This window comes from Danio rerio, chromosome 23 (genome assembly GCF_052040795.2).
Source record: "Danio rerio strain M-AB ecotype USA chromosome 23, GRCz13ab, whole genome shotgun sequence".
Classification (NCBI taxonomy): Eukaryota; Metazoa; Chordata; class Actinopteri; order Cypriniformes; family Danionidae; genus Danio; species Danio rerio.
In genome coordinates this window covers 31,327,600-31,353,774 of record NC_141043.1, presented here as the reverse complement: position 1 = coordinate 31,353,774, position 26,175 = coordinate 31,327,600, and the positions used below count along the sequence as shown (strand labels likewise).

Below are 26,175 nucleotides of genomic sequence, written 5' to 3'. Positions count from 1 at the left end.
GTTATAAAAATCTAATAAATAAATCATAAAAGAATTATGCCAACATTTTTTACAAGAACTAGAAACCTTTATTTTTTAATTTCTTTTGACGAGAATTTTAAACTCATCAAAATAACACACTTCATCAAACATACATACATATATTATTATTAATAATAATAGTAATAATAATAATAATAATAATAATAATAATAATAATAATAATAATAATAATATTAAACATGTTCAAAGACGCATTCTAGTAGGCTATTTTATTCTGTGATTTACATTATAAATTCTGAATGCACTTAAATAAAGTGGGGGATGCCATATAAGAAAACGTTTGGTTGTGTTAAAGGCTCTGGATGTTAAAATTTCTTTAGAGAACTACTAATGTCAATCAAGAATCTTTTTTAAAAAGTGTAATGAAATAGATCAAAGTATCGCCTAGGCTATATGAGCGTGACGTCATGGTCAGATACTGTCAGAAACATTTTCAATCCTCTTCCCTTTTCTGACAAATGAATTGCTGAGTTTCTTACGACGCAAAATGTATATGTATAATGTACTAAGGAAGTTGCATTGTTTCTGCACACACAGGCAAACTCCCTCAGACACAAAGCCCGGGGGATAAATGCACACACTTAAGTCGTGAAACTTTTGGCCACGAGCGCGCCACGCGCGTTCGGATCAGCTGGAGAAGTGGGGGGCTTGTGGGCGGAGCCTGTGAGCATCGCTAGAAAGTCAAAGCCGGGAGTCAGTGCGCTTCAGTGAGGCACGAGACGCGCTCTGATGCACCAATGGAGAACTAACGGACATGCATTATTAGCGCAGACGGACTGTTGACAAACCAACCCTTCGGTGGAAAGTGTGGAACTTTGGATTTTTTCTTTTTTTTACAGCATTACTTTGACACATTTTGACAGTGTGTTCAGGCTCTCTGAACACCCATTTTGTTCAAGTTTTATAAAAGTGAGGACAGGTGCTTCAATAACAGGTACGTTTGTTTTATTATTTATTTTTGTCATCATTTGTTAATCACGTTTATATTCTTTTTCAGTTTTTACGGAAATTTACATTGTGGAAAAAAAAAAAAAACATTACGTTTTTATTTTAAACCTGATGATTAATTGTATAATATTTAAGATAATTTAAGACTGAAATCTGAGAAAATATGCACAATATTACAAATTATTATAAGATTTAAATAACAAGAAAATAACAAAGTCAAAACTTTCAAAATAGATTAGCATTTGTTCTAAAAGCAGTAACTTATCCATACTATAAAGCGTTTTTATAACGAATTCTAAAATGTTTGTTTTCATATTTTTTAAGGTCACGATCATGACTCAATCTCAATATACAATCTCCGTCATAATACATTTTTATTATTTCAATTTATCTTCTACATATTTCATTTTAAGTAATTTTAATGAAGTCTAAATGTTGCCTATGTGATCTATTTATTAAAAAAAAAACATTTGTGTTTTGTTTAAACATTAATGACTCACAGTAATAGCCTGCTACGAATGTTTATAAAAGGCACAACAGGATTGAACTTTAATTAAAGTCTGATCTCGCGCGCGCTCTGGAGTTTTAAAGGAAAACAAATGTAATGTTCCGAGGCTGACAAATCTGTTACAGAAAAAAGTCATTTAGAGACAATGCTCAACGTCTTTCAATCAAATCAAATTCAAAACTGTTCTAGTAGTATTAGTGTGGCTTGGTCCTGTGTTTGTTGATTCCGGTTTACAGACTCCCCTCAAATTAAATCCGAGCGCTTTATCTGTGAACTAAATCCACTCGTGTCCCAGATTGGACAGAGTCTCCAAAATGACTGCTGAAATCAAAGGGTTTAAACATAAATTCTTTGCCATTAGATGGAGCTTTAAAACCGAGAGAAGAAATGGAATTGTAGAGCTGTAAGCTATATAATAATCATCACGATAATGGTGCTCGCCATGATGAGGGTCTTAACTCTTGAGTTAAAAGCACATTTCCCAAACCCTAGTCTGAGCATATAAACATGCATATGTGTGAATAAGGGTTTGTTTTTCATGCATTAACAAATCTATACCCTTTGCTCTCAGATCACAATGATGACCAAACCCTACGGAAAACCAGGAGATGTGACTGAGCTGGTCAGCTCCCTTGGATGGATGGACGAAGACTTAAGTTCACAAGATGGTGACCGGACCCCTGAAATAGGCCACTATTCACTACACAGGAGCAATCGTGGACCTTTAGAGATTGGCAGCGAAGATATGGATGAAGAAGAGGAGGAGGAGGAAGATGAAGAAATGGGTCTTGATGGAGAGAAAGCACCCAAAAGGAGAGGCCCTAAAAAGAAGAAAATGACCAAAGCAAGACAAGAACGTTTCCGCGCCCGCCGAATCAAAGCCAATGCCAGAGAACGCTCACGCATGCACGGTCTGAATGACGCATTGGACAACTTGCGGCGCGTCATGCCTTGCTACTCAAAGACCCAGAAGCTCTCCAAAATTGAGACCCTGCGGCTGGCCCGCAACTACATCTGGGCACTTTCAGAAGTTCTGGAGAGCGGTCAGTCACCCGAGAGCCATGGTTTCGTAGAGATGCTATGCAAGGGGCTTTCACAACCAACCAGCAACCTTGTGGCCGGCTGCCTCCAACTTGGGCCCACAACCATGCTCAAGCTGGACGAAAAGTGCGGGGTCCCAGGAGCAGGTGTTCCACAGGGTCACCCCATCAGCTATCCCTCACCAGGACTGCCTAGTCCACCCTACGGCACAATGGAGGCCTCACACTTGCTTCATCTAAAGGGCTACAAGGGGCCTCCCTATGAGAACTCCTCACCCAATGAATGTAGTAGTGGAACTCCACCTTACGACGGGCCTCTAACTCCACCACTCAGCATCAGTGGCAACTTCGCCCTCAAGCAGGAGCCATCACCTCGTGAAGCAGAAAGGAACTTTACGCCTCATCCAACTCACTACATCTCCTCACACCCATACCCGCCAACCTCCTTAGCCGGTCTTCCAGCTCCTCAGGGTCACCCACTGTTCCCCGGCTCCCGATACGAGCTTCCCTTAGACATGGCTTTCGAGCCGTTTGCCCCTTCGCACATTGTGACATCACAGATGAGCAGCATTTACAGCGAATAAACAAATATGAGCACCAGAGACGCTCCTGCTCCTCAGTGTGCCTCCAGGGGCATTTAAGGAGACACTTTGCATGTATCCTGTCTGATCCCTTAACGCTCACTGAGAGAGAGAATCTGAAACTCAACCTACCTGTGGCAATTGAACTACTGAGAAAGAGAAGCATATTTTTGTTAATTTATTCTTGTTTTTTTAATTATTTTTGTCGTCACGACTGAGTTTGTTACTGTTTTAAATGTTATTTTTAATTGTTCTGGGATTTGTGTTCTGTATACTCTTGATGTCCTCCTCAGATTTGTACAATTTGTGTGATGCACACCATAAAAGTGAAGCAGACTGATGAAAACTAGAGACCTTCAGAGATGCTGATAATAAAAAAATGAAGGAGAAGGACAACACATTTAGTACACTACATTTGCCATATCAAATGGATTTATTTATGACTGTATTTATTATTTATTTTTGTTAAGATGTTTTGAAACGATTTGTTAGCACTGTTTTTTAATTTGTTTTCCCGGTACGCTGCCAGTCACTGCTACCGATTCTCATAAAGTATCTAATTTATTTATTGGAATTCTTTCGGTTTAATGTATTATTTTTTGTCATTCTCCACAATATTTGTAATTTTGCATTTGTAAATATTTACCTGTTTCGCACTTAATAAAATAAATATTCTTATATAATATGACACTATTTTGTTTCTTTACGTTGTTTTTTATTATGTGTATAAAGGAGCAATGAAACATACTAAAACACAAAAATAAATACATTAATTTAATGCAATTCTTAATAGTGTATATGCAGAGTGTTTCCATACAGATAAACTTCCGGTGAACGGTTAATGTGACTTTTTTCCATTTTTTACGGTTCCTTTTACAGTATAGAAGTTGTAATGTAAATAAAATACAATCAGTTTAATAGAATTTGGCATTCATTTAGTAGCTCAAACCTAAAAAACAAGATGAAAATCCGTTTACTTGCACACGCCCATCAGGATCTTCAGGATCTCTATTGAATATACTAGGGTAAAATAAATGTTCATATTTTAAAGACATGGTGGGGAAAAATGTAATTAAGTGCAGTGCTTCTTGTACAATCGGAGACCCACTTTATATCAGACATCACTCAGCCAGTGGAAATGGCTGATTTTTAAAGAAAACAGACCTTAAATGTGCCGATTTTGTAATAACATACAGTTCACCGGAAGCGCTCGACCCAGGTTACTGACAAATTAAAAGTCTCTCTGCATATAGCCTATTATATTTCTTTGTAATTGTAATCAAATGCAAACCATTTTAAATTGTTTCAATATGTAGCATCTAGAACAAACTAGTTCAGCTATAATATTTAGCGATATTGTTTCCTAAATAGACTTGTAATGTTTTTACTATCCTATGATGTGTGACCAATAAAGAGTGCAGCATGACAGAATCATTGCATATAGGCATATTTATATTTAAATTAAATGTAAAAAGACTTTATACACAGAAATATATTACAACTTGCTACTGAATTTGCAAAGCAATGCTAAAAATGTTTAAATAATAGACCCTTTGGTGATTAATATTGGTGTTATGATGGGTATGGGAGCCAGTGCAGCATGTGGAGCCATGGGAACACATAGCTGTGGAACAGGTGACTGTGTCATGGGATCCCCTTTCACTCTCACTTGCGTTTTCCCAGCCTTTTCATTGCCAAAATGGTTGGGCAAAACCAACAAAACAAAACAAGCACACACGTAAAAAAAAAATTTAAAAAAGAGAGGGGGGGGGGGGGTGGGGTAATGATGTAGAGAACAAAAATAAATTAAAGTGTGAAAAATGTCTGTCGAATAGCTCTGCATTGCTGTACTGAAATGTCTTTATCCACAAATGATCGTTGACTTTAGCTCTGAGCTCGTATTGAACAAAGCAATGCCTCTCCAAATGGACAAACAGTCCAAGCCAGAGAAGTGGTGTGTGTAAAAGTGTGTTTATTGTTGGAATCGGCACTATGGGCTTTTTCCTGAAGTGGACCCCGCCTCATCCACCGCTCCAAAGGTTTGTCTTTTCCAGCCCTGAGTGAGGCGAGAGAAGTGAAGGAGAAAAAAGGAGCGATTGTTTTAGCGGGCGCCACTGGTCTATTGTAAGTGCAGTGTGTTCTTTCTCTCGACCTCTGACCTGCATTGTTGTGAGACTGTTCGTTCGGGGAGTCGAGACAGCTGGGAGAACTGCGGGGGGCTGATGGACAGCTGGGGCCGAACTATACCGAGAGACAGAGAGAGAGAGAAAGAGAAAGTGGGAGAGCGAGTAAACCAAAACAGAGGAGGTGAACGAGGCCCTATTCTTGAGTGACCCCTTTCCCTGTGCTCTTGTGGGTCAGCTGGGCATTGGAATGAGGCTTGCTCCACACGTTGAGATGGTTGGAGTGGGTGGTGAAGATGAGGAAAGGTCAGGATGGAGGGAGTCAAGTGCACTGGAGGCTCTCAAGCTGTGCTGTCAAGAGCATTCTGGCTTCAATAATGGCAAAGTGAAATCAAATTGGGGAAATGAGCCCCAGAATACACACTTTGGTTTTTATATGTAAATTGGGGTTCATGTACAGTGTGCTTGACACCAGTTGTGTCATCAGAAAACAAATATGGCAGATTTTTGTTGGTTTGTTGTGAATTCACACACTATTTAAACTGTTTTTGCAATACTTGGTTTGTCCACAAGGTGAAAAGTGAATTGGGCTTTTGTTTAATACTTGATAAAGAATAGCAAGAGTCTAAAACAAACAGCTCAAACAGCAGATGAGTGCATGTGTGAGAATATAACAACTGTTTTTGAAGAGTATTTTAAATTTGTTTAAAATAAAATATTATTGCTCATAACTTCTGGAGAGAAAGTGGGGCAGAATCCTGACAAAGAACATTTTTTTCAAGTCAAGCTTTACTGTAAATAAAAATTTATAAAATATTATTCACAACTTAATGTACTTAAATTATGTTATAACTTTCCCCAAGTCAATGTAACTACTTAATGCCAACTATTTCTTTTTTTAATCTATTATAGATATATTAAAGCTCAATTAAGTGTCACTTGAGCTTAATATTATGCAGATATATCCAATAACAAAACCCTCAGAAATAAAGGTACATGAGTTGTCAATGGGGTGGTACCTTTTCAAAAGGTATTTGTTCTTAAAGGGTCCATATTGGTACCTCAAAAGTATATATTAGTAACTAAATTTTTTAAGAGGAACACTTTAGTACTTTTGGAATGCTTTTACACACTTGGAACAATTTTTAAGTACTAATATGTACCTTTGGGGGTGAAGCAGTGGCGCAGTTGCTGTCGCCTCACAGCAAGAAAGTCCCTGATTCGAGCCTCGGCTCAGTTGACGTTTCTGTGTGGAGTTTGCATGTTCTCCCTGCTTTCACGTGGGTTTTCTCCGGGTGCTCCGGTTTCCCCCACAGTCCAAAGACATGCGGTACAGGTGATTTGGGTAGGCTAAATTGTCTGTAGTGTATGAGTGTGTGTGTGTGTGTGTGGATGTTTCCCAGAGATGGCTTGCAGTTGGAAGGGCATCTGCTGTGCAAAAACTTGCTGGATAAGTTGGTGGTTCATTTCGCTGTGGCGACCTCAGATAATAAAGGGACTAAGCTGACAAGAGAATGAATGAAGGTACTCTTGGGGTATTAATATGGACCTTTAAGGTACAAATTTGTACCTTTTTAAAAGTTACCACCCCATGACAGCTCGTGTAACTTTATTTCTGAGATAGAGCCAGAGAGAAATTGTGGACATTTTTTGATATTTCTGTTGAGAATTTTATTTCAAAATCTGTGGATTTATGCGGAATCATTTTAGGAGTATCAAAACTAAAAACTTAACATTAGAAAATAAAAAACAAGTCCACCCTTTCAAACTTTTATTTAATGTTTACAATGCAAATATAATTTGATCCGCTTTTTTGGTAAACAAAGCAAGTCTATCATGTAACATACTAAAAGACAGAATATATTATTTTACAAACTGTATTGTAAATAAATCATATGAACATTTTAATATTAATATTATTAAATCACAAATAACATTAGTATAATTAATTTAAAAACCAAACATATATAAAATGTACACACATTTACACAAGTAAATAAATAGACTCGATGATGGGCTATTTGCAGATTTCTGTGCGCGCAGGTATGGGCCTACCAACAAAGTTTACCAGCCACAGTGTTCTCAATGTTATTTATGTGTTATTTATTAATGGAAAATAAATAATTTACATTAAACAATTACTTAACTATATAGTTCACTTTAAACAACATTTCCATAGCAAAAAATCTCTCAAAAATTGCATTTTTCCATTGTATACATTTTTTTAATTAAAACAATATTTCAAGAGTTCAGATGCAAAAACATTCAGAAAATCAGAATTTTTGTTTCTTAAATGATAATTTTTCCAATTTCCTTCTGTTTATGATTAGTTATTTCACATTAAAGGCAATTAAAATAACATGTTCTTTGCTATAAAAGTGAAATTACCACTCTGGATTCTACATAAGAAAACTTCTCATGTTAGAAAAACATGTCAGATGGCACTTTTTTGCATCTGAATTATTTATTTATTTGTGTATGTTTGACAACAATATACACAGCAAAACAATGCAGGGTTCCACATACTGTACACTGAAAACAATGTTCAAGCTACTTCATGCAATTAAAAATCGATCTTTCATTTCAGTTTAATATTATTTGTTTTATTTCAAGTAATATATTTTAGGTTCAAAACATGGTTGAATATAAATATTTTTGATTAAGAGTTCAACTAAGGAATATTAGTTTTGACCAATGTAAAAATTTAACTATACTCAAAGACGTATTAAACAGCAGCTCAGTATGCTTTGTACCTTCATAGACTTAAAAAATATTGTTTAAGGCAAATGACTTATTTTTTCATTAGCTCAATTTTAGATGTGAAACCATTACCCTTATTTTTTTTAATTGAATGAATGAACATTTAATGGGAATTGTTGTTTTGAATAAAGCTATATGTTCTTGTTTAGAACAAAAAGAGAATTTAATTTAATTGACTTTCTTCAACAAGACAAATACGCTTTGAATCATGCAGGTTATGTAAAATTGTTTTTATGGAGATGGAAAAAATTGCTTAAGGCAAAAGATTTATTTTTACATAGGATCAAATGATAAAATTTAGATGTCAAGTTAGATGTGATTTTTTTAATTGGATGAAAGCTTTTTCCAGTGTAATTCCTTCATGTTGTCTTAACATAATTCCATTAAGTTAACTTAACAGTCTAATAATCAAACATTTTAAATTTGCAAAAACTTTTAAGTTGCCTGTGAATGACACCCCCCCCCCCCAAAAGAAAAAAATAAATAAATAACTTAATAGTGTTGGTTAAACTCATCTTAAATAAGTAGATTGAAGAAAATGTAAAGTTTTAGTGAACAATTTCTGCCTTTCTAGTTCTAGAGCATCATGTTTAATTCAGTGTGTAGAATTCAGCTTCTATGCGATAATTGTGAAATTGGCTTAAAATCATTTGATATTGATTCTACAACATTATTGTTGTGTGTGATTTCAATATACTGCTCTTGCTAGTGTAACAAGTAGTCAAAATAGTGCTAACAAATAAGGTGTTTTTGTAAAGTGCAGTTGTCATTTGACTCAAAACTGTTTTCATTTATGTGTGAATCATCCCTTTAGGTGTGGCGGAAGTCTCCAAATTCATTTAAATCCTCTGCAGTCTTAGCAAGTTACCGATAAAACTGTGCAATTTACTTCCAACTGAAGTTCTACAAAAACTGGCATTGTTCATTGCCAATGCATCAGCCGTCTGTGTAGAACTCAGCAGGGCTGAAATAAGGGAACGATTTCAGAGATGTCAGCTGCTGTCGACATATCCTTTGAAAAACAGATGAGAAGAGGAGAAATGTGCTACGAAAACTGAAAAGCCATGTGAAGACTGTTAGATTTTCCCATAAGGCAGATGGTCAGCAAAGTGACATCTGAAAATACCCATACAAAGTTTATGGAAAAAAAGAAACCTTAACATTTTAGTGAATTGTTTTTACAATTCAAAATTAATTCAATTCAACTCATCTTTATTTCTGTAGCGCTTTTAGACAAAGTAGATTATGTCAAAGCAGCTTACCATAGAAGTTCTAGTAAATTGAAACTGTCAGTCCAGTTTTCAGAGTTGAAGTTCAGTTCAGGGTGGTTTAATTTTCACTGCTGAACTCCAAACACCGAAGAACAAATCCATTGATGCGCATGATCCACAATTCCCAAACCAAGCAAGCCAGTGGCTACAGTGGCAAGGAACAAACTTCACCAATTGACAAAAGTGAAAGAAAAAAACCCTATTAAAAATAGTTTCATTCTTATTCTAATACAGCCAAAATGTGAAGAATTAAGGTCAGGTGAATATAAACACCTCACAGTCTGATTTACAGTAGCCGAAGGGAAAATTTTTGCCTTTTACATTTAAAAATGTAAAAAAATAATAATTTTATACTATTTTGATTAAAATATTTGGAGACTTTATGCTTTCTTGCTTATTTGAACATATTTTATCAGGATAGATAAAGGAATAAATAAATATTTTATTTTATATTATTTTAATTTTAAGGTAATGTTTAAGTTAATAGCTTTTTATATATTAGATTTTATTTTTATGGGGCGAAGCAGTGGCGCAGTAGGTAGTGCTGTCACAGCAAGAAGGTTGCTGGGTCACTGGTTCGAACCTCGGCTCAGTTGGCGTTTCTGTGTGGAGTTTGCATATTCTCCCTGTGTTCGCGTGGGTTTCCTCCGGGTGATGTTCCCCCACAGTCCAAAGATATGCGGTAAAGGTGAATTGGGTAGGCTTAATTGTCCATACTTTATGAGTGTGTGTGTATGTGTGTGTATGGATGTTTCCCAGAGATAAATTGCGGCTGGAAGGGCATACGCTGCGTAATAATGTGCTGGATAAGTTGCCGGTTCATTCGACTGTGGTGACCCCGGATTAATAAAGGGACTAAGCCGACAAGAAAATGAATGAATTTTATTTTTAAGCATTTTTAAAATAAATATTAACTTTTTATTATAAATTATACAATGAATTATGTTAATATATTTAATTTTATATAAAATCTGGACATGTTGCTTATATGCAAATGCTTATTTGAACATTTTATGTAAATGGATGAATTAATAAGTAAAGAAATACTCAAATCTATCAATCAATGTCAATAATCAAATCAATACACTATTCAGATAAACGAGTTCCAAAAATGTTAACTTCGTAAGTATTGTTAAACAAACATTAAGTCTAAACCTGAACTTATCTTGACCAACCATATGTGCATAAATCACTTTCAGTAGTGACCTTTTAGAAAAACTGATGCAACAAAATATAATAAATGTTTTTCACACTTTATGATTATAATTCTTATTTTAACAGAGCTGATGTGTATAAATAAATAAATAAATAAATAAATAGTCAAGATTTCTGTTTTGCTTGTTTGCTTAAATAAGACAGTATGCAAAGATATTTGTAATTTTTTTCAATAAAACATAAAAAAATATTTGGATTTAGGCGACGTGGTGGCACAGTGGGTAGCACGATTGCCCCACAGCAAGAAGGTGGCAAGTTTGAGCCTCGGCTGGGTCAGTTGGTATATCTGTGTGGAGTTTGCATGTTGTCCTCATGTTTGCATCTGTTTCCTCCGGGTGCTCCAGTTTCCCCCACAGTCCAAAGACATGTGCTATAGGTGAATAGGGTATGCTAAAATTGTCCAAAGTGTATGTGTGTGAATTTGAATTTTTGAATTTGTTGCAGCTGAAAGGGCATCTGCTGCGTATAACTTTTTCTGAACAAATTAGCGGTTCATTCCACTGTGGCAAACCCAGATTAATAAAGGGACTTAGTCAAAAATAAAATGAATGAATGAATTTATTTGAATTTATTATTTATATCTGGCCTATCTAAACAGTTTGCTGCAAAATCTCTGTTTGAACAAACCTGTAGGGTAACAGATCGACTCCATACTGTACATCCACTAACATCCCCTTGACACCTAGTTAACACTCCTGTCGTGTTCACATCCTGCCCCTTACTTTAGTGTTCCCGGTCAAAATTGACCGGTCTGTTTTAACTGCTCTTATACTAGCACAAAAAATCTTTTTTCTCCACCAATTTTTTATTCAACATTCTTTAGCTTTTAACAATGTCTCAAAGTAGTGTTTAACATAAATTTACAGAATTAGACATAAAATAACTGCAATGAAAAAAAAATTGACGCTGAGAATGCATTACAAAATAGATGACAGAAATCAAAATACTTCGTTTCATTACTAATACTAACTAAAATAACTATCTCAGCGTCTGACCAAATAAATTAAATTTTTAATCCATCTGAATGATTTATCAACCAGCAAAATGCTATCCTTTCCTGTGTTCTGAGTGATTGAATTTTCAGTCCTTCAAGTGTACTAATATAGGGAATAGTGACTGAGGGTATGTACAGTGAGCATGGACACAGAAATAATTAGTTATACTTTGGTCTATTTTAAAGTGAGATAATAACGGTCTAGTATAATAAAATAATTGTTGCTAAGCTAAGTTAGAAGTGCTCCTGTTAGACTCAGAGATTGGCTGAACAGAAATTGGAAGAAAGAAAGAAAGAAAGAAAGAAAGAAAGAAAGAAAGAAAGAAAGAAAGAAAGAAAGAAAGAAAGAAAGAATGAATGAATGAATGAATGAATGAATGAATGAATGAATGAAAGATAGACACACATAGATTGATTCACATAACAGACACCTAGTCTGTGTAAAGATATGATACACTGTTCTATCAGGAAGTTAATTCACGTTGGAGGATCCAACATTTTTATGGCAATTCATAATTAAGTGAGTGAGTGAGTGAGTGAGTGAGTTGCAGTAGTGTGTGTGGGGATGTTTTCTGTCTGATGAATGAATACCCATGGATACCCATTCATTTCCTATGGCGGTCACTTCTGACCCGGAACACCACAGGTGTAACAAGGTTGATTAAAACACTCAAAATCCAGTGAAAGAGATGATCATCACTTTTATATGTTCAAATGCATAGTGAGGAGGACATCATAAGGCCTTGAGGCAATCAGATGTAAAACACAATATTTATAAGTGATTTAAGTTGTAAATCGATCAGATTTGACCCGAACACGACAGGAAGGTTAAAACAACCATGGTTAAAATTAATTTCAGGGTTCAAGACCTTCTGCAATATTTGCAGGGCATTCATCCATAACATTCCTTAAAGTGTAACTTCAGAGTCTATACACATTTTGGTGGGCCTGCGTATTCAATAGCACATCTTCCTTTACTGCACAAGTTGCCAAATCTGCCGTATGGCGTTGTTGTTTTACAATTTGAGTTGGAAAGGAGGAGTGGATGATGGGACGTTAAAGTGCAGTCTGAAACCTCTTTCACTCCTCCCCAGCTTTTTTGTCTCTCTGGCACTAATCCACTGGCCAAACAACGCAGTCTCCCTCTAAATGAAAGGTCCTGATCCATAGGGGGGAGTTGGGGATAAAGCATTGTGATTAAGATTGTATTAATGGGGCCATAGGAGGCTGGAAGGCTTTAATCAGTGTCTGTGCTGCCGTAATCCCCTGCCTTTAAGCTTCAGCTAACGCTGTGATCCTCCTCCTCATGAGTCACATCACACACTCACACAAACACACTGGATAGGCTGGAGAACAGAGAGGTCAAGGTACAAAGCTCAGTACTATGAAACCGATAGGTGGTGGACAAGAAGACAGCTGGACCAGGAGACAAGGAGGAGCTCAATGAGGGAGGAAAGAGGAGATAAAAAGACAAGAAAATATGCTGAATCAGATAGATCAGACAGACAGACAGACAGACAGACAGACAGACAGACAGACAGACAGTCAGACAGGCAGACAGACAGACAGACAGACAGACAGACAGACAGACAGACAGACAGACAGACAGATAGATAGATAGATAGATAGATAGATAGATAGATAGATAGATAGATAGATAGATAGATAGATAGATAGATAGATAGATAGATAGATAGATAGATAGACACACAGAGGTTATTGATTGATATACTGACAAATAGATGGACTGAAAGCAATGTTATGGATGTACAGACAGACAGACGAATGGATGGGAGTGAAAGCTGTATTATTTACAGACAGACATAAATATTGTTGATGGATGGATGGATGGATGGATGGATAGATGGATGGAAAGCTGTATTATTTACAAACAGACAGCAATATTGTTAATGAATGGATGGGTGTGAAAGCTGTATTATTTACAGACAGCGATATTATGGATGGATGGATGGATAGTTGGGTGGATGGATAAGAGTAAAAGCTTTATTATTTACAGACAGCGATATTATGGATGGATGGATAGTTGGGTGGATGGATGGATAAGAGTAAAAGCTGTATTATTTACAGACAGACAGTGATATTGTTAATGAATGGATGGATGGATGGAAAATTATAGATAGACAGAGGCAGAAACAGATAGCTAGACAGAGTGAAAACGATATACAGACAAATGGATGAAGAAGATAGATGGACTGAGCAATGTTACAGACAGACAGACAGACCAACAGACAAATAGAGATAAATTATAAACAGACAGACAGACAGACAGTACAAGTGACAGTAATGTTACAGACACACAGAGATAGATTTTAAAACAATATTCTTAACAGATAGACAGATTGATCGATATCGATATTATTGATGTACAATCAAATGGATGGAAGAATAATCATTATATGGATTGACAGGAGTTACAGATAGACAGAAATACTGTAGATAATGAAAGTAATATTATTGACAGACAGATAGACGGATGGAGTGAGAGCGATATTATATACAGAGATAAATTATTGACAGACAGAAAGACATTATTGATAGACTGACAAATGGATGGAGGGACACTAATGTTACAGACAGACAGTTAATAGAAGCCATATTATTGACAGACAGACAGATGGATAGATGGACTGATGAATGGATGGATGGATGGAAAAAAGGCAGATAGATAGATGGACTGACTATTAACAGATGGACAGACGGATGGATGGATAGATAGACTATTAGACAGACAGATAGATGGAAAGACGGATGGATGCATGGATGGACAGACATACGGATAGATAGACTATTAACAGACAAACGGATGGATAGACTATTAACAGATGGACAGTTGGATGGATAGATAGACTATTAACAAATGGACGGATGGGCAGACGGATGGAGAGATAGACTATTAACGTACGGACGAATGGATAGACTATTAACAGACGAACGGATGGATGGACGAATGGATAGATAGACTATTAACAGATGGACAGGTGGACAGACGGAAATAGATAGACTATTAACAGACGAACGGATGGATGGATGGATGGATAGATAGACTATTAACAGACGAACGGATGGATGGACGGATGGATAGATAGATAGACTATTAACAGACGGACGAATGGATAGACTATTAACAGACGAACGGATGGATGGACGGATGGATAGACTATTAACAGACGAACGGATGGATGGACGGATGGATAGATAGACTATTAACAGACGTAGATGGACAGACGGATGGATAGATAGACTATTAACAGATGGACAAGTGGACAGACAGATGGATAAATAGACTATTAACAGACTGACGGATGGACACATGGATGGATAGATAGACTATTAACAGACGGACGGATGGACAGATAGACTATTAACAGACGGATGGACGGATAGACTATTAACAGATGGACAAATGGATGGACGGATGGATAGATGGACTATTAACAGTTGGACAGGTGGACTGACGGATGGATAGATAGACTATTAACAGACGTACGGATGGACAGACGGACGGATGGACAGATAGACTATTAACAGACGGACGGATGGACAGATAGACTATTAACAGACAGACGAATGGATAGACTATTAACAGACGAACGGATGGATAGACTATTAACAGACGGACGGATGGATAGATAGACTATTAACAGACCGATAGACAGATTAGATAGATAGATAGACAGATTTGATCGATCGATCGATCGACAGACAGACAGACAGACAGACAGACAGACAGACAGACAGACAGACAGACAGACAGACTGACAGACTGACATACAGACAGACAGATAGTATTGATTGATATACTGATAACTGGATGGAAGGATGATAGATGTATGGATGGAGTGACAGCAATGATTCAGAAAGACAGACACAGTGTCCTGATAGATGTCTCCAGCACTGCACCTGTCCTGAGAGCTGAGATCTGACTAGAGTGACCGCGAGGGCCAAACTCAAAGCTGCTCCAAAGCAGAAGAAGGTAAAGAGAGGTTAGAGTTCACAGAAGGGTGGAACAGGCCATTAAAGTGACATTGTGAGCTGAGACTCGTCTCCTCAGCGCTTTGTGAGAGTGCCGGGTTGTCAGAGTTAAAGAGCTTCTAATAGGACGGGGATGCTGTCGTGTTTACCCTGCCTCCCCCCTTCTACACGCCCAGTGCTTTGTGGAGGTGGCCCAGCTTTGAGCCCCCACAATGGCTGGAGAGGAGGGACAGATGGGGGTCCCTATGGAAGAAGGCACAAAAAGAAAGCAAGGTAGGAGGGCCCGACAGTGTGAGAGAGAGCCTGGAGTTAGCTCACACTGATTGCCATGCAAAGTAATGGAGAGTAAAAGAGAAACGGATGGGAAAAGTAAGAAAGCGATGGAAAAGGGGAGGGAAAAGGTCACAAAGAGATTTGAGAGATGTGTAATCATCTATATAAGCTGGAATACAGTATAAGCCTGAATGTACTGGTGTAAGGCTAAAGTGGGGAAAACTCAGCAGAGGATGATGGAGGTTGATAGACAACTCTAAGTCCTAGAAGAAATGTAATATCACTCCTTTATTAAAATATCTATCTATCTATCTATCTATCTATCTATCTATCTATCTATCTATCTATCTATCTATCTATCTATCTATCTATCTATCTATCTATCTATCTATCTATCTATCTATCTATCTATCTATCTATCTATCTATCTATCTATCTATCTATCTATCTATCTATCTACCTATCTATCTATCTATCTATGTCTGTCTGTCTGTCTGTCTGTCTACAAAATTGTGTTGCTTCTCTTGATTTTTCCTCTTTGTTAAATTTGTATTTAATACTTATCTATAACATAAAATTGGGTGTACTAGTTTTTGAATCCTTATCATAAGTTATTTTGTTACATTAGCTCCAGATTTGGCTTCCGTACTGACTAATCATGTACATACAATATTGTATAGCTTCCTTTTAAAAATATGAATTTAAAAGATAGATTTGTGAGGGGTGTCCTTAAGCATGCTAAGCACTGTATACATCTATTTATTATTATTATTTTTTGTTAAAGAGGAATCATGGGCTTAGTAGTGCCTATAGTACCAAAATAATGTTATATAAAAATAAATTATATGCACACAAATAAACATATGCAAACTAATAACTATTTGAATAATATATAAACTTCATACATGTCATTTTGTACTTTAATCTGTTTTGTTTGTAAGATATATTTTATAGTTTTAATTATATTTTCGTACATTCTAATTCCCATATTTTTCTCATGCGCACACTTATATAATATTAATGTAAGAATTAATATATGGCCTAATTTGTCTGTTGTTGACTGTCTTCTTTTTTTTTATATTTGATTTTTATCATGTAATTTGTGTATCTCTGCTTAATAATAATAAAAATATTAATATATTAAAAAGTAAAAAATATAAGATTCATATATTCAAATTGAATCTAAATTAATAAAATTTTTTTTTTATTAAAAAAAATTAATTTACTATAGTTATGCAGAAATAAACAGTTGAAGTAAGAATTATTTGCCCCCTCTTAAAGGGGTTAATAATTTTGACTTTAAAATTACTTTTAAAAAATTAAAAACTGCTTTTATTACAGCCGAAATATATCAAATAAGACTCTCCAGAAGAAAAAATATTATCATTCATAATATTCATAATTCAATAATAGAATTCATAATTCATAAAAATAATTAGGGAAATATTTGAAAATGAAAAAAAAAAAATCAAAGGGGGGCTAATAATTCTGACTTCAACTGTACATAATATTTTATATAATTTGATTATTTTATTTGCTACAGTCCAATTAATCATTTCAGGTTTGCCTACTTGAAGCATATTGCCATCAGTTATTTAATTATAATATTTTTTAAAAGATCTATATGTTCTTAAAATTGATAATCCAGGTCTTTGTTTGATTTGTTTGGCCCCTGCTTGAGCTAATCGACGCTCTTCCAGGTGAGTCCCTTAGCATTAATTTAGCTCAGTGTGTGATAAAAGCTGAATGGGGTGGGAGTTGAATAATGTGTGAAAGGAGGGGATGCTGCTGAGTGGAGGTGAGGCAGGGGTGTGTGCGGAGCCTCTTCTGGTGTAAGATGAGGAGAGCCGAGGGGGAGGACCCGCGCACAGCAACAGATGGGCCCCAATGGCGCTCTCAGGTTGTAAACTTTCTGTTGGGAACATCTGTCAGTTTGTCCATATGCCACATTTTGAGAGGAGAAGCCCCAGTCACAGTGGAGTGTGGACACCTGTCAGTCCCTGTGAAGAGACTGGAAGTGATGGACTGTGAACCAGTCTCTCATACTCTTATGATGCTCATTTATGGTGGGAATCAGAATGGTTTAATTCAATTCATCTTTATTTCTACAATGCTTTTACAATGAAGATTGTGTCAAAGCAGCTTAGGCATTCTAGTACACTGAAACTGTCAGTTCAGTTTTGTTCAGTGGTTTTACTTTCACTGCTGAAAGTCCAAACACCAAAGAGCAAATCTCTCAATTCGCAGCTCCTCAAGTCTCAAATCAAGCTAACCAGTGGCAAGGAACAAAATTTCACCAATTGACAAAAGTGAAGGGAAATAAACCTCGAGAGAAACCAGGTTCAGCTGGGCACAAGCATTTCTCCTGTCCAAACATCTTGTGCAGAGCTGCATTTTAGGTGCCAGATTAAGGAGAGTAAACCTGATAAGCAGAAAACTGAAGAAAAAGATTGTCATTATTTACTGACTTCTGCCATGTTCCAAACCCATTAAACTTTCATTCTTTACAACAAAAAAAAAGTATTAATTAAAAAATGTTTTTCGACTCTCTATTATTGACATTATGCTCATCAAAACACTGACACTATTTGAAAAGTAATAATTTACCTTCTTATAAAAACTGATCAGGATGCAGAAACAAGCACAATAGAATGCAGAGATGCAGAAACAAGCACAATAGAAAAACCTCATTGGTTATCACAGAAGCTCATAAGGGATGCAAGAAAGAATCTCACTGGTTGTCTTTGAACTTTCTAGGTTTTAATGAGTAAGAGCGAAATGATTTTTTTTTCGGCTCTAGAGCACCAAAAGTTAATCTTGAAAAATTAAGTTTTTCTATAAAGACTTGGGTAGAAAATCTGGGTGTTATTCTGGATCAAGCCTTGAGCTGACAAATGCAGTGGTCAAATCTTGCGTGGTCAAATTCAGCTTCGACTTTTAAAAACAGTTAAATCTATTTTATCTAGAAGAAATTTATTAAAAATTGAAAAAAATAATCCATGCTTTATTACCACTAGGTTGGATTATTGTAGAAAACCTTATTCCGCTTAAAATGAGTTCAAAATGCTGCTGCAAGGCTTTTAACAGGTAACAAGAAACATGCACCAGTTTTACCCTCTTTGCACTGGTTGCCTGTGCACTAATGGGTCACTTTTAAAATTCTTCTCTTGGTTTTTAAATCTCTAAATGGCCTGGCACCTTCTTATCTGTCAGAAATGTTGATTGAGTCGGTCTTTTTCAATAGTATCTGGATGCAGCCTTTATGATGCAAGCTGAGACTGGATCACTTCGTGATGCAATGTCAGACACAATGCCCTCAAATGGAGTGAGGGACATCATTGCGAGGGGTATAGGGTTAGGGGTGGGGTTAGGTGAGCCCAATAAAAAGCATTGGATGCAGCTCAGATTGCACTGCACCAGGTCTGCATCCAGACCCCTCTCGTCTCTTTGGTCATCTAACCAGAGACTGTAATGCATCCCTAAGTTCATGCTGAAATGCAGAGGTAGCTGGTCCAAGATTGTGGAATGCTCTGCCCCTCTGTATTAGGTCTGTTTCATCTGTCTGTTTTTAAATCTAGGTTGAAAACGTACCTCTTTGATTTGGCATTTTATCAGTGAAAATTGTCTGTTTTAGCTATAATTTTATGATTATATATATATATATATATATATATATATATATATATATATATATATATATATATATATATATATATATATATATATTTGTTTTCTGTTTTGATCTGTACTGTGTAGCACATTGGTCAACCTCTGGTTGTGTTAAATAGTAAATAAATAAAATTGACATTGACATTGCAGAAGCTCAAAATGCTGGATACACAAGAACTTGATAGGTCCTTGTGGCAGTGCAAACATGCCACTAGATCGAACCTCATTGCTTTTTTTGTTGTCGCAAATTTTTTTTCTTTTTTTGCAAGAATGAACCTCACTGGTTCTCTGTTTGGCGGAGTATTTGATTTGCTTCCATTGTTTCCCCGCTGTATTTTCCTGAACTTGTACTTCTGACATTGATTTAATAAATGATCTACTGACTCTTCTCCTTGACAATAATCATATACACCAGTAGAATTTTTCCAAATGACATGTAAAGTTTTATTTAATCTACTGTGCCCTAGTCTTAATCTAGATATTACATTATCCTCCAATGTACTTCTTATCCTCTCCATCCTTCCAGCTTTCTTTTGAAGGTACCTAACTGGTTCCTGCAGAAGATTAAACATCGTGTAACAAACAAATCTCACTGTTCCTTGCAAAGGCAGAAATAATTGCACCATGACACACAAGGATTAACCTCATTGGTTCTCGAGAGTCAAGAAAGCATGTTTAAGCTTCTGTAACAAAATCTGAACAATACAATCCTTGTTGCCAGATAAATGTGAATAAAAAAACAGTTATGTAATTTGAGAAATGTATATTTTAGTAATTAACTATTTATTATTTTGTTTTAAGACAAGGCAAGTTTAGTTTCTCTCAGTGGTAGCACAGTGCTCATTCAGTAAAGGCACAGGGATGTGAATAGCTGAAGGTGGATTCACCCTGCTTTGACTAAACTCTTGGAATTTCTAGTTTATATGATCCTAGAGATCTGAGTGATTGTTAGGTTTGTATTCAGTGAGCATATCTATAATGTATTGAGGTCCTAGGACATGTAGTGATTTATAGACAAGTAGTAATACTTTAAAATTTATTCTGAATGTAACTGGGAGCCAGTGTAAAGACCTGAGGACAGGTGTGATGTGCTCTGATTTTCTGGTTCTGGTCAGATTCCTGGCAGCAGCGTTCTGAATGAGCTGAAACTGACTTTTTCTTTGGGAAGGTGAGTGAGAAGTCCACAGTAATCCACTCTGTTACTGATAAAAGCATGAACAAGTTTCTCCAAGTCTTTATTGAAAACTAAGCATCTAATTCTTGCAATGTTTTTTGAATGATAGAATGCTGATTTACTTACTGCTTTGACATGACTACTGACACTCAGATCTGACTCCAGAATCACTTCAAGATTCTTGACCTTATTTTTTGTAATTTGACCTTTAGAGCCAAAGTATGCATTTACCTTGAGAACCTCATCTCTGTTCCCAAATGCAATAACTTCAGTTTTTTCTTTATTTAACTAAAGAAAGTTGGCACATCCAACTGTTAATTTCATCAATGCATTGGCAGAGAGTGTCAGTAGGGCTAAAGTCATAGGGAATTATGGCTAAGTAGATCCGAATGTCATCAGCATAGCTGTGGTAGGAGTTTTGGTTCATTCTCCTTATTTGGTTCAGAGGGAGCAAATAAAGGTTGAAGAGGAAAGTTGCCAAAATTGAACCTTGTGGAACTCAACGTCATGGGTGTCCACCTCGACCGATGGTCACCTATACTGACATAGTAACCTCTCCCTTTAAGGAACCATTTAAAGACCATCCCAGATAGTCCAGAACTGTCCAAAATCAGTACTTATGAGGTGCCTTTACGTACAAATGGTATATGCACTGCTCCTTGTCTAACAGAGTATCTATGGCATCTCTTTCAAAGAGTTGTTTTTTGTTTTTCAATCTCTGTATAAAGAGTTACACTTTTTGAATAAACACTTTCAGTGGAAGTAATTCAATTCAGCTTTATTTGTATAGCGCTTTTACAATGTAGATTGTGTCAAAGCAGCTTCACATAAATGGTCATAGTAACTGGAACAGTGTGGTTCAGGTTTTAGTGTTTAAGTTCAGTTCAGTTCTGTTTAGCTCAGTTCAGTGTGATTTAATCATTACTGAGAGTTCAAACACTGAAGAGCCAATTCATCGATGCGTAGCTCTACCAATCCTGAACCATGCGAGGCAGTGGCGACAGCGGAGAGGGAAAAAAAACTTCACCTGATGGGAGTGAAGAGAAAAAAAACCTTGAGAGAACCAGACTCAGTTGGGCACAACCATTTTAATTTCTCCGCTGGCCAAAAGTCTTGTGCAGAACTTCATTCGCCGTGGTTTAGGCTGGAAGTAGACAAATATCTGATGTTTAAAAATATATGCACGTCTTAATTTGCTCCAAAAATGGATTTATGCATTTGGAATGACAAGAGGGCAAATAAAATGATGACAGGATTTTCACTTTGGGGTGAAACAAAATGCTAACTCAATTATTAACAAAGATCTAATGCATCCAAATTGCCTATAGCTCATCTGTGACTGCACACATATAGCAGGGAGCTGCTGGACAATGCAACATTTATAAGTTGCGAAAAAGAAACTTCCACATGATGATGCAACTACAAGAAATCAAAACCGTGATTCCAGACCATCATTATTTTGAAAATTTAAGGGGGTCTCCTCTGAGCTCCTCCTCTAGATGAGTGTTACATCATCTCTCTCTATTTTTTTTTTTAAATGTCTTATTTTTCTATTTGCTCTGTTGCGAGCGGATAAAGGAGAATTAAGCAGTTGATCGGGGCTCAGTGTCCAGAGTGTTGCATTAGACAGTAATCCAGGACATAGGAAGGGGGAGATGGGATAGCATCTCTAATCCCCAGCCTACCCCATCCCAAACACACAAACTGAGGCAGTTTATCACTAAAGAATTCCTCTCTTATATGATTTCAAAGTACAGCAGAGGATTCAACCAGGAACAACACGGCTAATACAAGACTTTTTCCTTTTCATTTCCTCCTCAATCCTCAGCACCAGAGGCCCTCCAGTGGTAGACTTTGTTTTTAACCACAGTTCTCCACAACTCCACCAGCATCTACAGTGACAGATGTTACAGGGGCAACAGTTGGTATTAAGAAGGGGGGGTTTATGGCCATCTGCCCAGGGTCAAGGTTTGGGTGGAAGGAGGTCTTGCAAAAGAGAAAAAGTGGCAACTTGGGCTGCATAGCCAGAATAGTGTTGAATAACAGAATGTTTCTGTTAAATAAGGTCCATGGTTGTTATGCCGTAATACTGTAGGGGGAGTCAAAGAACAGACTGACGTGATTGGGCTTGGGCTGGTATAAGATTCTGATGATATGATAACCTTGGATAAAAATACCACGGTTTCACGGTATTGTGATTACTGCTCTAAAATATATTCTTTTTAAATGTCTGGGTGAAAAACAACAGAATTCTCCTTCTTTGAACACAACAGATTTCATTCTGAGAAACATTTAAAATTTTTTTGGAGCAGTAAACGTCAGGCTAAATAATCCAAAATAAATCATTGACTTCTGCCGTTTTCATTAGTTTCAAAAACACAGATTTCTTTACAATATAAGGCATGTTTGGATAACTTTTCTGCTTTTCTGAAATACTGTTGTCCTAAAAACTGCAAAACAAAAAAAAAACCCTTACTAATACCTTAGGAAGAGTATAGCAGAAAATTTAGTAAATTTTAAAACCTTGACTTTTCCAAACCGCAGTGTACCTTGAAAACAGTCATCACCCCATGCCTAGACGTGATGGGGTTAAAAACATTAAATGTTGGGGAGAAAGAAAAAAAATCTTGATTAAACAAACATTTAATTTATTGATGCAAGTCAGTGTACAAATAAAATTATTTAGCTTAAATTGTAATTAATTGGAGATCAAATAAGAGCTCTCAAATTTTTGCTAGTGGCTTCCACCTCATCACGAAAGTAGGCAATCTTCCGATGACCCATCTTTTTCTGGAAGGAAGGAGAGAAGAAAAAAACAAAAAAAACTGAGGAACCCATTTGAGGAAACCGATTGAAACAAACCATTTAAGTTCAAAAACTAATCTTATGAGTACTGTGAACTTAATCCATTTGAGTAATTGAAGCAATTTGAGCACAGTAAGACCCAATAAATGGAGAACTCAAACCAACTGAGTACTGTAAAACCCAATAAGTTAAAGTAACTAACCATTTGAGTTAGTTAAAAATCTATAGGAGTACTGTGAACTTGCTCCATTTAAGTTAAAGTAATGAGGTATTTAATGAACTCATTACTTACAACACAGTTCAAAACTCTTCAAATGACTATAATTAACATTCTGTAAATGGAGTTAACTACTTATTTTCACTTGATAGTTGACTTTTGAGTTTGTGTAATTATTATTAAAAAGATTTAACATGGTAATCTCAAAAGTAATTGTTCAAATAAAATGGATATTATAATCAATCATTTCCTTTACACATTTTCATTTATCTACTGTCCAGCATGGCATCTTTGTTTTTTTTATAATAATAATAATATTAATAATAATAATAATAATTTATTGAAAAATAAAGTTGAAAATGTATTTGTATTTTAATTATTTTAATCATCATCAGCAATATAGATAGTTTGAGTTGCTTGTAAGTCTCTAGCTGTACATCAACATTTTATAATTGGAATATAATAAATAGTAACAATAATAATATTACTAATATAATTATTATTAACTAAAGGTTAACAGCTTAAAAAAGGGCAATATCACAAATGCATTCACACTAACAATGTAGATGCGAAGTCGCTCCTGTTCCAGATGAAAATACTCGATGGCCGTGAGCTCATCAAATGTCTTACTCATGTGAAGAAAGGCACAGTTGGGGGAGCGTTTGGCATGCTCAGACCTTAATGACAACAAAGAAATTAAATAATACTACTAATAATATAATATAAAAAAATTAAAATATGCGCACACACACACACACACACACACACACACACACACACACGCACACGCACACGTACACGCACACGCACACGCACACGCACACGCACCTAAAGTGAACTACTACAATCGCAGTGAGACACAGCATTTAAGTAAATAATGGCTGATGCGAATGGCTGATGAGGTGTGCTGCCACTGCTAGAGCTCACCAGGGATTGTCATCTGGTTCCCAGCCCTCCAGTTCGCGAAGACAGTAGAAACAGCAGGCAACGTCTGGCTCATTCTCACTGGGACAGTGAACAAATCCTGCCTTCGCCATCTGAGGACAAGATTCACACGATTCTCATTACTCTAGTTTATTACAACAGCAGCGAGTGCTACAGTGCAAGACAAATGCTTATTAGTTTGAGTTTTTTTTTTTACATTTTTCTTTTTTATTTAACCTTCATATAACAAAAAGGCATTTTCAACTTCCATTGTTAAAGATATATAACATTATATCCAAGCAGCATATAACAAACAAAATAGTACAAAATAATAGGAATGACAACAACAAACCTTAAATAATACAAAAGAAAATGCATTACATCCAAGGGGAGTCAGTCCATAAGCTGACAAAAGTTTAGAAAGCTTTAAGGCACCTTTAGTTTGTACCCTTTTTATGAATTTATATAAAATGTTGAAATCATTTTAAATGCTTTGAAACAAGGAGAAACTTTAACAAATCTACATTTGTAGATATAAAATTGAGATGCAATCAACATACTACACAGAAATTCAATTTCTGGTTTTCATAAAAAGGCCAAATTGTCACAATGTGATAGTCAAACTCATAGAATCTGTCCCAAAAGGATTTTTCAACAGAACTAATATATATATATATATATATATATATATATATATATATATATATATATATATATATATATATATATATATATATATATATATATATATGTGTATAAAATGATGTTCCTGAGATTCAATATATTTCAAGCAGAAAATACAAGCCTTACAGTCTAAATTAAACTTCATTCTAAGAAATTCATTACATGGATAAATGTCATTAATTGTTCTGAAATGTACTTCTTTCATTTTAGGTAACAAAGGAAATGACAGGTATCTTTTTCTAACTTCAATAATGTCCGCTTTAGAAAAACTCTCAGATAAAACTTTTCTTTTAACAGGAAGAGAAAAATATTCTTCTGTCAGTAGTGATGTCAAGACCTTGTTGTCAATATAATGAATAATTTTTAATAAACAAATCAACGTGTGTAGGTTTTACAGAAGAGTATTGCACTATACTTTTAACTAAATTCATCAAAGCTACAAGAATAGCTTTGACAACCAAAGAGAATTCGCTGTATAAACAATTAAAATGAAACCTAAAATGATCAAACTCAATATTTTACCAACATCCATTAATTACATTCAAAACTCCTTTGTCAAACCAGTCTTAGAAGAAAAGAAATTCCTTCAACCCTTTGAAAAATATTAAAAGAGATGCTAAACCATGAAGACAGTTCATCTTAAAAAAAAAAAAAAAAAAAAAAAAAAAAAAAAGCTTTGTATTAGTTAGATATCTCGACGTTTCTCGCGCTTTCCACTCACCAGTTCTGGTGTGCACTGGCAATCTTCTCGAAAAGGCCACTCGGAAAAAGTCTGAAGTCTTTTTTCATAACTATACATCTGATTAAAGGATAGCAGTCTGGAGGCGATAACGTCTGTGTTCGACATTTCTAAAGCTGAAGAAATCGAGAACACTAACCGCAACTCACTATTAACCTGGTTGCGTGTGGATTGCTGTTTAATTGGTGGCTTTTGATGATTGATTGATAAATCGC

General features: G+C 35.8%; 2 protein-coding genes across 2 annotated transcripts; one reads left to right on the top strand and one right to left on the bottom strand.

Annotated features, from left to right (window-relative positions):
• Positions 1 to 748: 748 nt before the first annotated feature.
• Positions 749 to 3,810, top strand: neurod4 (neuronal differentiation 4). Its single transcript, NM_170762.3, has 2 exons — positions 749 to 976; positions 2,070 to 3,810. The coding sequence occupies exon 2, from the start codon at positions 2,076 to 2,078 to the stop codon at positions 3,120 to 3,122; it is 1,047 nt and encodes a 348-aa protein (NP_739568.2). The 5' UTR covers positions 749 to 976; positions 2,070 to 2,075; the 3' UTR covers positions 3,123 to 3,810.
• Positions 3,811 to 23,224: 19,414 nt separating this feature from the next.
• Positions 23,225 to 26,046, bottom strand: birc5b (baculoviral IAP repeat containing 5b). The gene is given in 4 exon segments (NM_145195.1): positions 23,225 to 23,381; positions 24,173 to 24,290; positions 24,541 to 24,650; positions 25,943 to 26,046. Coding segments are annotated over 4 exon segments (387 nt in total). The 5' UTR covers positions 26,021 to 26,046; the 3' UTR covers positions 23,225 to 23,300.
• Between the last annotated feature and the right edge of the window lie 129 nt (positions 26,047 to 26,175).

Coding starts and splice junctions, on each gene's coding strand:
- neurod4 (NM_170762.3), top strand. CDS start 2,076: ATGATGACCAAACCCTACGGAAAACCAGGAGATGTGACTGAGCTGGTC.